The sequence below is a fragment of the Eumetopias jubatus genome, unplaced genomic scaffold (assembly GCF_037043125.1).
Source record: "Eumetopias jubatus isolate StellerSeaLion01/CBP00866 unplaced genomic scaffold, mEumJub1_p1.0 scaffold_1, whole genome shotgun sequence".
NCBI lineage: Eukaryota > Metazoa > Chordata > Mammalia > Carnivora > Otariidae > Eumetopias > Eumetopias jubatus.
Genome location: NW_028274807.1, coordinates 197,134,507 through 197,148,539, shown reverse-complemented (window position 1 = coordinate 197,148,539; position 14,033 = coordinate 197,134,507). Strand labels below are relative to the sequence as shown.

At 40.0% G+C, this 14,033-nt stretch overlaps 1 protein-coding gene and 1 pseudogene across 3 annotated transcripts in view; both read right to left on the bottom strand.

The window, feature by feature from the left end:
- PBRM1 (polybromo 1) overlaps positions 1 to 14,033 on the bottom strand; it is a 113,239-nt gene that overhangs the window by 40,475 nt on the left and 58,731 nt on the right. For all 3 annotated transcript variants that reach the window (XM_028124395.2, XM_028124396.2, XM_028124397.2), the window contains exons 16-19: positions 13,453 to 13,729; positions 11,552 to 11,657; positions 7,280 to 7,922; positions 2,715 to 2,926 (exon numbers count right to left, since the gene is read on the bottom strand). In XM_028124395.2, the coding sequence (XP_027980196.1) occupies positions 2,715 to 2,926; positions 7,280 to 7,922; positions 11,552 to 11,657; positions 13,453 to 13,729 (1,238 nt within the window). The remainder of the gene's footprint in view (positions 1 to 2,714; positions 2,927 to 7,279; positions 7,923 to 11,551; positions 11,658 to 13,452; positions 13,730 to 14,033) is intronic.
- Positions 1,348 to 2,368, bottom strand: LOC114225039 (protein CREG1 pseudogene; annotated as a pseudogene).

Here is a 14,033-nt window from a genome sequence, read left to right as displayed (position 1 = left end):
ATAACCACTATCTATTTACAAAACTTTTTCTTTATTTCAAACAGAAGCTCTGTACCTGTTAAGTACTAACTCATCTCTCCTCCCCACCAGGCCCTAGTAACCTCTATTCTACTTTCTGTCTCTGAATTTGCTACTCTGGGTCCCTCATATAAGTGGAACCATACAGTATTTGTCCTTTCCTGGCTATTTCAGTTAGCGTGTTTTCAAGGTTTATCCGTGTTGTAGCATGCATCACAACTTCATTACTTTTAATGGGTGAATAACACTCCACTGGGTGCATAGACTACATTTTATTTATTCATTAGTTAATGGGCACTTTTCTGAAGAAATGTGATTTTTTTTTTTTTAAGTCATGTTATCTTCTCCTTGATGACCTCATTTAGGTAGTAACAGCACGGGAGCTATTTTAAAGATTTACAGCAGTTGAGGAAGCCTTAGGCCACTGCTGAGAGCAGCACTGCTTAAAAAGCTACTGAGTGCACTTGGGAGCAGGGAGTTTGCGGCCTGGCTTAAGCTGGTCCATGTCTGGTAAACTTTACTTACAAAAGAACACTGGAAATGACTGACTTACACAAAATTCCCTGCATCCTTCTTTTTTCTACTGCAAGCCCATTTGGGGGCAAAATAGAAAATAAAATAAAATAATGTGTACATGTGCGTATGTGTGTGCTTTGAGTGGAGGACACTGATTATACCATGTCCATTTATGTGGGGAAATCAAATTCAGGAAACATTTTATGAGCTTCTTTTGTTCTAGGTAATTATTACTCTAGATGTGAAAAGTGAAAAGAGAAATTCTTTATACGAAATGGTTTTGCCCTATGTTGGATCAACAATACCTAGGCCTGTCAGACACAGATGGACCACGAGGAGGAAGTTCTATTTGTCTCTCACCACGGTCTGTCTCAGCCACACACATGCAGGCGCGCAGGTGCAGCCGTGGGTGAGTGAGGCCCCCTCTCTAGCACAGTGGCTTCCAGGAATTAAGGACACATCTCTGAGTACCGTCAAATGCCAACGGGCAATCTAAATCTGGCACTGGCTCCTCTTCAAAGGAGCACCGCCGGAAAACTAGAAGTAAAAATACTTACAATGAAAGACACACCTCTATGAAAATGGCTTCAAACTATGAAAAAAAAAGTCTAAAAACCACATCTTCCAAGAAATCCAGGAACAGTCCAATTCTACTTTGTAAACAAATAAGCAAGCAAGCAAACAAACCAGCATGTGAAAGAAAACTGGTTAATCTGGGAAGTGTTCCACAGAGAAACATTAAGCCCTTAAAGTCTGTATGAACCATCCTAAGTAAGCTCATTGGTGCTGTTAAATTTGCTGCATTCTACTTCACTAAAATGTGACATTATAGTATTTTCAGGTGTCACTACTTTTGGTCCACCAAAGTGGTCCAGGATCCAGATGTTGGTTAAACTTAACTTAGCAAAGAACCAATTATGGCTGGAAGGCCAGGTTTTCAACTCAGGGTGCTGGATGAACAGTGAATGCCTGGCAAAGTCCATTTCCATTTCATTCACATTAGTAACAGTTCCTGACAGTATTATGTGAGCAGAGAGGGGACTTGGGGATCAAATACATGCTTCCTGCAGAAGTTAGTCTATGCCAAAGACATGGTCAGCATAGCATGTGGATTCTCCTGAGGGTTGCCTACCAACTGCTGCAGTGGGCTCAGGCAGAAGTAGGGCATGCTGCTGCCCATGCCCGGGGGCCCATCGCCAAGCGAGAAGACATCGACAAAGGCCTAGCTGTGCACTGCCTCCTCTCTGGAGAGTGTGGCCAGTGTGCCCCAGTCACAGACTTAAGTCACGAAGTGGACCACGTGCTCGGCGCCTTCGTGGGGCAGTGGTGCAGTGGTGTCCCAGTCCTGGTGATCCTGGCTGCCCCAGCCCCATGCCGGTGCCACCAGCAGCGCCACTGGTGCCAGCGCTAACAGGCCGGCCATGACGGTGACTCCAGCGGGTCCAGAAATGATCGAGTTTATTTATTTCTTTTTTTAAAAGATTTTATTTATTTGACAGAGAGAGCACAAGCAGAGGGAGCAGCAAGCCGAGGGAGGGGGAGAAGCAGGCTCCCCACTGAGCAGGGAGCCTGATGTGGGACTCGATCCCAGGACCCTGGGATCACGACCCGAGCTGAAGGCAGACGCTTAACCAGCTGAGCCACCCAGGTGTCCCTAAAATGACCAAATTTCTAATAAAAGTTCCCACTGTCAAAATATTTCTAAGTTCTGGCAAGGGACTCAAAGTAACATTTTTGCATTGATAAAATGAAAATAAAAATTTCCTCCTAGTATTGTGGTTCAATATCACCTACTCTGGACCGAGTTTGCAGGAGGAAAGCCATCCGGCAACATGACAGGGCAGAACCCTGATGCATTCACTGCTGCGAATGCTCCCCGGGTCCAGACAAGCCCCGCAGGTTTATCTGCCAATAGTATTTCGACCTGGTGAGCTCCCACACTTGTGAGCTAACTGACCGTTCCTGAAATACTAGGGCAACAGCTGTGTCACACAGCACTTCCAATTTTTAACAGTCTGATGACCAAACCGATGATGATAAAAGCATCTCTATCGCAACATGGCCATTCTGAAAGAGGCAACATTTACAGACAGGATTCATCCCCACAGCTAGCTAGGAGAGCGAGAACTAGAACAGAGTGTAACATGTGTTCATGTTTAATAAAATGAAAAGAAACCAACCTCTTTTTTCTTCTTCTCGTTTTAGTTTATCTTCCTCTAGTTCTTTTGGCAATTTTTCCTTTTTCTCTTTCTCCACATCATTATGCAAATGTTTTGTGGTATAGCTGAGTGCTGGTGAAAGCAGGATCTCTCCATTTTTGCAGAGTTCATCACGAATTTTAATAAAAAACTGCTGCAGTTCTACCGCGTCCTCGTAGATTTCGGAATCTGTCCTATAAGGGCATCAAGAGCACCCATTGACATACAAGTTGCTTCTTTCACACACCTCAGTTATATGTTTAACTCTACCCATGCTTCCATAACACATTAATGGATGTAATGGTACTTCTGTACAGCAGGGTGTCTCCTTGAAAGTTTTAGAACAGAATCTGAAGTGCTGTTACCTCGGTGAGCCTCATGCCCACCAGTTTCCTCTTCCTTAAGGCTCACTCCTTGTACAGCTCATGTAAAAGAAAAGGCCTCATACAGTTTTCTGGGGAGAAACAAGGCTCAAGCATCCGTTGATTTTGGCATTTGGCGGGGGACTGTCAAAATCAAGGACTACACTGAGGCTCCACACCACGACACCTACTTGTATCTAATCCTTGGATTTTTACTTTCTCTTAACCAAGGGACCAACACACTATACAAACTATTGACAAAAGATTTAGGCAATGTCCACTTTCTTCTTTTTGAATCTCCATCATGCTTGCCTAGGCTGGTAGGCCCCAGCAAATATCTGACCCTAAACTACAAAGTCATGAGCATCCTATAACAGTTACGGGCCTCAAAGTCAGTGTTCATGTTAGTTTCCCAGAAATGACTACATAATGCTGGGGAACCAGCAGAGGCAACATAGTGAAAGATGGGGAAAAAATTATCTGCCACACTGAAAGCTTTTTATTTTTATTTATTTATTTTTTTAAAAAAATTTTATTTATTTGAGAGAGAAAGAGAGAGCACATGAGAGGGGGGAGGGTCAGAGGGAGAAGCAGACCCCCTGCTGAGCAGGGAAGCCCGATGGCGGGACTCGATCCCGGGACTCCAGGATCATGACCTGAGCCGAAGGCAGTCGCTTAACCAGGCGCCCCACTGAAAGCTTTTTTTTTTTTTTTTTGAAGATTTTATTTATTTGACAGAGAGAGCACAAACAGAAGGAGAGGGGAGGGAGAAGCAGGCTGCCCGCTGAGCAGGGAGCCCGATGCAGGACTCGATCCCAGGACCCTGGGATCATGACCCGGGCCGAAGGCAGCCGCTTAACCAACTGAGCCACCCAGGCGCCCGAGTGATCCCCACTGAAAGCTTTTTAAAGGCTCTTTCCTCATTTACAGAATGAGAAGACAGGACTGGGCAAGATCAGCTTCAGAATTCAGACTGGAAGAAGTTCTCTTACTATCTCTAATCCACTGTGGTCTGAGGATGGCTTAAACATAATTCCATTAACTAGGAATACCAGGGTCTGAAAAATGATTCACAAAGTAACCACAAAGTCTTAGCAGCAGTTAGGGACATTCTGGTCAGGGGGGCGTGGCAGGCATAGCAAGCCTAGTCAGCTGCCTGCTGATAACCACCACTAGAGCATCAAATTTTAGTGAAACCTCCAGAATGCTTCTCCCCATCAGCCAAAGTGAACTGGCAAACAGTCTAAAAACACTGCCAATAACAACCTAAATCAATGTTTCTGGAAAGGTTTTAAAAATCTTTTCAGGTTACATAAATGCTAATACGAAAGCAATAAAAATAAAACTGGTCAAGGGAAGAAACTCCTATGATATTATTCTGATACCTGTTTTCTGAACAGAGAGGTCTTAAGACTGTTCACTTGACATTAAAATTCATTTTATAATAGCTTACAATTTTAAATATAAAATTAAAAGTGAAGACACACTCTTGGTAATCCCTGTTACAACGAAAGGGCAGATTCATAATTCCATCAGGTCATGTTGTTTAGTAATGGAAGTTCTGTACACAGCCATTAACCATCTGACTTCCCTGTTTTATTTAAACAAAGTAATATGAAGAATTTATTAATTAATCTGTGAGGCTCAGTGTTGCCTGCACGCATAAGAACAAAAACCCAAGATGGAGAAAGAAAACAACTCTGAATCCCCCTTAGCTGGCGGGTGATCTTTACAAGGCAGACATCCAGTAGACCGACATAATTAAGAGTACAGGAAGCTCTTAGTGCTTCCCTTGTCCTTCCTTGTCTTCCTGAGGGTCCCCCTTCCTGTAAGGCAGTCCGAGAACTGAATTCAGGAATGCTGCCAGCACATTAGGAAAGCCAGTGGCTAACTGGCATGAGTCAGTGCCGTGCTGTTACTGAATACTGCTGATGGACAAACCACCGTCCCCTGAATGAACTTTTCTATGCCTCACTTTTCAGACTCCCTCTATTCAGGGTGTGAGGTCCTAGGTGATGTTGAGTGGCAGTGGTGGATAGGGGTGAGTGTGAAGAGGCATGAACACTGTTAACTATCAAAATAGAAATCTAGTGCCTATGGACTTCATTAAATTCATCAACTTAGTATTTTTGAGATATCTATCCTCATTACTGACAAAACAGATAAAACGATGGTTTATCATTCACTAAACTGATGCATCTCCACCTCAGCAGCATGGGGTTATGCTTAAGTACCGTAAGCAGTCATAATATGACCTTCATTCAAATGGCTTCCCTTAGTTTTACAAGGCTCTGGGCACAAGACTGAAACTCATCACTGCCTCATGTAAATAAATGCATCCAAGACTCTACCTTCTGGGCCTCAAAAGCAAATCATGTCAACAATGGGAGAATGAAAAGAGCTCATTTCCTAGAGATACAATCTGCTTATTTCCTAAAATAGACACACCATCTATATAAGATAGACAAAGTTGCTAATGATCTCAGAGACAAATGCACTTTTGGAAGACTCACAGAACTAACCTCAAGATGTAACGGGGGCGGGGCAGAGGTGGAGGAGAGGAGTGACTTTAGACTTAAGAACTATTTAAGAAAAACTGAGAACAAAAATGAAGTCTAAGCTCCATGAAAGAGGATTTGTATGTCCTGTCCACTGGTGTATCCCAAGTATCTAGAACATGCTTATAACTGGTAGCCACTCAATGAACATTTGTTGAATAAGTGAAAATAACGCAAATTTTGACTGCAAGATGTCTCCCCATTTTTTTCTTCATTTCTAGCTCTGCAGTTGAACATTAAGGCCATTTCCTAATGTGTCACTCAAGTGCCTCTCCAATCTGACCCCAACTCCACCATCTCTTGAACACACCACATTCATTTCCTGACCCCGTGCCTTCACTCAAAGGACTTGCCTTATTCTACATCCCACCCATTCTCCCATTCTCCCCTGATGCCTCAGGTCTTTTCAGAACTCTAGCACAGAGTTCCTACTCCACCATCTTTACTACATATCAAGTTGTTATATATTGTCTCATGCCTGGAATTATTTTTCCCTAAGCACAGGTCCTAACCCAGCTGTCGGACTTGGAGCTCTTAGATCACAGAGCACAAGCCTGATCATCTATGGCTAGGCTCCGTGACTAGTGTCTTGGTACCTGGCTCTACAGTGAGGGAACAAGATGAGCAGCCCCACTTACTAGTTGTGTGACTGTAGATAACTTCTGTCTGCGTACTTCTTCAAATGCAAAGTGGGAAGATTATCACCTAGAATGGCTATTATAAGAGAGATTATCTAGATAAAGTGTTTCGCATGGTGCTTTACAAAGAGCAGGTGCTAAACAGGAACAGCAAACGTTACTACTAATTTTTCTTTCAAGATCCAGAGCAAATGCAGGCTTCACCAGATTCCCCAGCTGGAATTACTCTACACCCACTGCTTAAAAGTCTCCTTTCAGCATGGTAGACTATAAGCTCCAGGAAGGTAGGGTCTGTATCTTTACCTTTTTATATTCCCCCAAGTGACTCTAAGAGCACACAGAAGACACACTGTAACTGCTAAACTGAAATTGTTTTAAGTCAATTATATCATTCTTGTGTGGCGAAGATATAACACAGATCAGAATTAAAAGGGAATTCAAGTTTGATGGAAATTTAAATTTGATTGCTTCTTTTAGTATATTTACTATCTGCAAAAGGCACTTAAAAGTGAGAAATCTGAGATTAAAAAAAAAAGAAGAAGCCTTTTTAGGAACTGGAAATGGTGACCAGAATTAAATTGGCTAACTTCAGATCAATAACTTAAGAGCTATTTTAATTTATTCAAAGCATGCTTGGATTGAACTCAAAGTTTTAAAAAAATCACACTACTATTTCTAAACATAAGCATTTCATCCTTTAAAAAAACATGTTCTGTAAAATACTGTAAGAGTTTATGCTTTTCAACAGATCTTCAAATTTGTCCTGTATTCCTTCTCAATGGCCCTGATCTAGATGATGCACTAGTGTGTCTGCTCTCCCCCACAGCATATGCTTGCTCTCTAGATGTTGTGGCAAGTAAAAACTCAAAACAGCACTGCACCAACTGTAACCACGTACCTAAGCTGAAACAGTATATCAAAGCAGATTTTTCTTCTGTTTTGCATTAAATATCACACCTCCTCAAAAAGAAATAGCTTTGAAAACCTACCGATTCATCCTTCTTGCCCTTTCCAAGACTTCAAACATATGCTCTTGAAATAAATCGAGCCGCCGGTAGCGATTATTTTCAACATTCTTTCTAATTATGTCAAATGTAAGAGGAGGTTTGTTTGGGAAGTTGGGATCCACAGCAGGAATTTCTGCTAAGGAATCACTGTAGCATCTTCCTTCATCATCCTGATGACTCATGACTGACACAAAAAGATTGTGAATAAGTTCTTGAATCAGCAGGGTCACATTTGGGACATGAGAGTCCTCATCTCCCTCCAGGTCTCTCCGAGTTTCAAGCAGGACCTTGTGTAGGACAAGGGCATCTTTGTAAATCAAAGACTCAGGCTCATTGTATGTACAGGCATTGTTAAACATCATGACAAAGTCCTCAACCATGGAGTCTATATCTTGGTATTTGTTGGCCATCATGTGACTTCGAATTTTTTCCATGTCCATGGGCTTTTTAATGGTCAGATAGTAGTCAGGCAGCTCGGATCTAGACGGAAGCCTCAGAAATATGGCACTGAGGCGGCGACCCCTCTTATCAGTATAGTTCTTTACAGCTTCATAGACTTCATTTAGTTTCTGCTGCATTGGAGTCATGTATTTTGATTTTTTAGGAGAAATTCCACTCTTCCTACCTAAAAGAAGAGATTTAATGTTAAATGAATAAAATGAAATAAATGAACCCAAATTTGTATACAGCCAGTAAAGCATAATCATAAGAAAGGGAGTACTCCAAGTGATTTGTAAAACAGTTTAATTAGCACTTCTCTAAGTGAAGTATATCTAGTTTATGGACAAAGAAAAAACTGGAAACAAATTTAAACTGTTTTCAGTAATCATATTTTTAGTGAGGGAGTAATAAGTGTTATCATGTTGAGATAGTTGTGAAGAGTAGAATAAAACAAATGAATAGTAATGTGACATTCTAATTCCATCACCTGTAACATCCTTGAGAACTGAGATTTTTTTAAAAAGATTTTATTTATTGATCCGAGAGTGAGAGAGTGAGCACGAGTGGAGGGAGGGGCAGAGGGAGAGGGAGAAGGATACTCCCCGATGAACCGGGAGGCTGATGAGGGGCTCAATCCCAGGACCCTGGTATCATGCATGACCTGAGCCGAAGGCAGACGTTTAACCGACTGAGCCACCCAGGCGCCCCAAGAACTGAGATTTTTATCACAGGAGAAAAAGAGATCCAGATGTTAAAACAGAACACTGAATAAAAATCTTGTAGTTGCAAATCTCAGTTAAGAGCATCAGTATGAACTTAAGACATATTTTATCTTTAAATATAACATAAACACACAATTTCCTAGCTCTGTCCACTGAAAATCCTGGAAACAATGACCAATACAGTAGCAGTATAACCCCACATAGTTTGACTGTATTGACCATAATTCTGAAATACAGATTTCAAATACTAACACCAGTAGCTCCTTAGCAAATGGCTGACTTGCAGTTGGCACAAGATGAGCCTCATGTATCTTGAAACACAAGACAGTAAAGAATCTGTCACCGCCTTCTTACTGTGGTTATGTCAGTAGAGCATAGCGGCCAGTCTGGGACAACAGGAGCATCAATAAGGACAACAACTGCAATGAGTTAAAACTCAGCAACACATCTAAATTTAGTAGTTCTTAATGATATATAAAAATGAACAAACGAACTGGGTAAACGTTGGAGGATACTGGTAAACCAATGCATTGCTTTGAAAACTGGTAAACCAAGGGGGGTAAGAATCTTTTATGCTTTCAAAAAACCCAAAACAAGACAAACAAGCAAAAATTGTACTACTGGGTAACCAGATACTGGATGAGGCAAAGTTTCTCTATACAGAAGTATTCCAGTTGGTAAATGAGCAAGGAATGATAAAAATCAGACTATCGTTATTTTATACATCTTTAATGAATTAATGGAGTCCGCATCAATAGCTGTTAACACGTGAGAGAAACGACAGCTGCTACAGGGCCACGCGATGGAAGACCATTCATCACCTCCGAAGTTGGTTTTTGTGCCAAAAGGAGAGGATGAGGATCAAAGCTAATTTAAATGTGATCAAGCCTGTTGCTCCAACTACCAATTTAGAGGAAATATCAAGGACATTAGAACATGTAAACTATAGCAAAGGGATGCAACTGGCAAAGCCCAGACTGTGGGAAGCTACAGGACAGCCCCAATTTCTTCAACAAATAAACTGCACAGGAAAAAAAGAAAGATGAGAGGGGGATTTATAGATTAAAAGAAGTATCAATCAAGTGCGGTATATGGACCTTATTTAGATTCTACCTCAACCAGACATTGCTCCAAGATGTGATGCAATGTAAGTGTAGAAAACCTATTATGTTATGAAGCAAGCATCTTTGCCGGGCTGATAATGAATCTAATCAAGCCTCTGGAGTAAATTTCCATTTTTTTAAGAAATGAGAAGAATAAAGGGAAAAGTTAGCTGATATCACAAGAAAGTGAACTGATTAATCCAAAATTTGAAACTGTACAAGAAAGTGATCTGGTTTCTGAAGAATCAATGGCATGAGGATTAAAAAAGGAGGGGCCTGCTCTAGACTGTGAACAGAGGGCGTAACAATCAAATATACAGAATTTAATTAGGTCCTGATTTGAAGAAACCAACTGTAAAACTACATTTGTGAGATAAGCAGTAAAATTTGAAAATTTATCAGGTATTAGATGAAACTAAGAAACTGTTAATTTTGTTAGGTGTAATAATGATTCCATGGTTATTTAAGAAAATATCTGCATATTTAGAGATGCACACTGAACTATGTAGAAATGAAATGACATGACTGAATTTCCTTTAAAATAATTTAGAACAAAAAGAGAGAGAGAGAGAAAAGTGGATGTGGGAAGTAAGTATGGCACAATCTTGAGAAATGCTGAGTAACTGGTACATACAGGGCTTTGTTGTACCATTCTTCATATATGTTTGAAATCTTTCATAATATAGAGAAATGAAAAGAAAATCAACATTACACATTAAAATTTCCTTTCCCTAAACTTTAAAAAATATATGTGTATTTATACATAGTTACTGTTAATTATCTATTTCCTAACTCAATTTACAAAATCACTTGTTTTTTAAAATCTTTTTAAATTTATTTTCAATTTTTTAAAAAGATATATTTATTTTAGAGAGAGCATAGGCAAGTGGGAGGAGGGACAGAGGGAGAGAATCTCAAGCAGACACCCACCCCGTCCCCCGCTGAGCACAGAGCCCAATGAAGCATGATCCCAGGACCCTAAGATCATGACCTGAGCTGCAACCAAGAGTCAGATGCTCAACCTACTGAACCACCCAGGTGGCCCATAAATTTATTTTTTCAAAGTAATCTCTGCACCCCATGTGAGGCTTGAACTCACAACCCCGAGATCAGGAGTTGCATGCTCCATTGACTGAGCCAGTCAGGCACCCCCTGGAATTAATTCTATTTTTAAAAGGCACTGTGTCCCTAAAAAGTAGAATAAAAGATTAACATTTCTGCAAACCTTCTGCATGCTTTTACAATTCCAAGAAAGGATAAACGCCTTAATAAGAAGGAATCATCACTTAGCAATAAATCATACCCCAAACTATTATAATATTCAGTTTATAGTCAATTCATATTTTAAAAAAAGGCAGGGTCTGTTTGTTTTCCCCCTTTCAGCAAATATAGTTCCAAAGAATATATGAAAATACCATTGTAATTTGCTTGGTATTTATTTTATTTATATATTTTAAATAAGGCAGAATCCTCTTATTTAGTTCAATACTATCAAATGCTTTTGTTGTCTTTCCTATCCTCATAGTTCTAATAAAATCACCATCCACAGACCACACTCAAAAGACAAGGGAGTTAACTTACAGTACAGTGGCTGAGCATCTCTAACTTCTCAAATTCTGTCTAGGATCTGCTGTTGGGATTCACTTTTAATGCTAGTACTCAGCAAACAAACATACAAAAAACCGAATCTGCCACTACACTCTTACAGGCATAATATATAGAAAAAAATATCTATTCTTACTACTTAATATTTACAAAATGTCCACAGCATTTAGAGAGTAAACAAAACCTCTGACTTTTTAATCTATTCCCCACATGCTTTCCACAGTTTAACTACTTAAAATACAGAGTGCTTGAGAGAAGGAAAGAAACTCCCTGCTGGAGTGTGAGTTCAAACATATTCACCACTTAATTAGACATTATTTCAGTGAATCAGTACTCTATCCTTGACAGACTAAACTGAGTAACAAGCGTTGAGGCTGCCTTACTCAGCTTGAGTTTGGGAGAAGCCACATCGTCATCATCAGGCAGCGGGCCCAGCTCTTTCCTTTTATCCTTGAGTAACTTCTCCAGGATGTGTGCGTCGTTGTACACCTATATTCCATAAATATATTTAAAATTATTTTCTAAAAAACGTTCTATTGAAGTAGAATATGCATCTATAAAGAAGTTTTAAAAACACACATTAGCATAGTTGGGAACTAAAGACATAAAGCTTGAGATCACTAGAGAGCAAGCAAATCGCATCTCTGCAGGGTGGGCCTCAGCCTCAAATGGTTTGTTGTTTAAGCTTTCCAGGTGATTCTAATGTGCAGACATGCATGCTAAAGTCTGAGAACTACTGCAGCAGAATCACTGCAAGTTTTTACAGAAGTTCTAAAACATAATTATATGTGTTGCTTTCTTCATAAATCTCTCTTCCACTGGACCCTCAAGGTAGCAGACTTAGCTCAATGGGAAATAAAAATTAAAAAGTATATGATAGTTGGACAGCAATACCTCAAATATTGTTAAATGGGATTTAATATCAGTCTGAATTCACAATCTGGCCTCTGATCTGTGAAAAGCAACAATCCCTGCTTAGGATCTTTCTCTGAAGACGGAGCCAAGGGTGGTAATACATAGCCAAGAACAAGGTTACTCACCTAATGGCCCGTACAGCTACATCCCCCTATGACAGTGGGTTTGATCACAAGTACCCTCAGTGCCTACTTTATTTTGTAATAGCAAGAAGAAAGGAAATACATGATATTATTTTATGTCTGGAAGATTTAAAGTAGATAAAGGAAACTCGAAAAGGTATATGCACCCTTATCCATGTTCACTGCATTACTTACCATAAACAAGATACGGAAGCAACAATACAGATGGACCATGAGGGCATTATGTTAGTTGAAATAAGTCAGAGAAAGACATACTATATCATCTCACGCATATGTATATTCTGAAAAACCAAAACCAAAACCAAAAAACCCAAGCTCACAGATAGAGAACAAATTGGTGGTTGCCGGATGCAGAGGGTAGGGAATGGGTGAAATGGATGAAGGCGGTCCAAAACTGCAAACTTCTAGTTATACGATCATCAGTCACGAGGACACAGTGTACAGCATCGTGACTATAGTTATTAACACTGCACTGCATATCTGAAAGTTGCTGAGACAGATTTTAAAAGTTTCATCACAAGAAAAAGAATTTTATAACTATGCATGATGACAGATGTTAACTAGACATTGTGATCAAGTGCAGTATGTATAAATATCAAATCATTATTTTGTACACTTGAAACTAATGTTACATGTCAATTATACTTCAATAAAAAGATACAGAATATGAAACAAAAAATATCAAAGAAGGAAGAATGTATTATAGCTACACTGATAAGGAACTGAAAATCAAGATACTTCATAACAAAATCAATTACTTAGAGGTGCCTTTCTGAGAACATCCTGATTCTTATATAATCATACCATTTTGTGGACTATCCCTGGAGAAGTATGGCTATTGCGGGTAGTAACAATGAGCAAAGATTTTACTGTCACTGGCTTTCATTTGGGCACTATGTGCTCTGTGTATGCTCTCTTGTTTAAATCCTACAATGGCCCTATCAATATCTCAAGGGCACAGATAGGGAGAATGAGGCTCAGAAGAAGGTAAGTCACTCACAGGGGGACTGGCAGAGCAAGATTCAAATACAGGATGTCAGCTTATACAGAGTTTGAACTTCTAACCTTTGCAATGGATTGCCATGTTAACAATTAAGAAAAGACAAAGCTAATCGTTGAGAAGAGCAACCTAAGGGAGGGCCTCTAGATCCAGTCTCTCAAAATGCATTATGCTACCAGCACCCAAAAGAAAACATGCCCACCCCAGGATTCCCACACATCCTTACCTGGGAGCCCTCCTCGTTGTAGTGCCTGGCGTTCCGGAACATCAGCTTCATGTCTTCTATCATTCCCTCTTCCCCTGCATACTTGTCATTGCGGATGTTATGTTCAATTATTTTCAAATCCATTGGCTCCAATATGATTTTATAATAGTCAGGATAGTCCTTTTTGGATGGTTTAACCATAAAGAGATCACAAAGTCTTCTGCCTGAACCTGGCTCACGAGCTTCAAGAACAACATTGAATAAGATTTTCATTCGCTGCTTTCTTATGTTCTTTTTACTGTTGGCGGGGGGGTAGAAAAGGGGAGAAATGAGAAGAGGTTCAGTTTTCTTCATACAGGGATGAACATGAAATGAAAAATTAATCATGTGGGAAGGTGCTTCATAATGATAATTTATTGATTACATATGCCACAAACACAGTAAACATGCTGGCAGCTATAAGCAAATATAGGAGAATTTCCAAATAGTTAAAACATAGTGACTCTGGCAGGAGCAGCCAACGAACACCAGACAAACCTGTTTAGAATTTTTACGAAATGCAATGCTTGAAAAAAAACTTCTCTAACACCCAAAGAAAATGA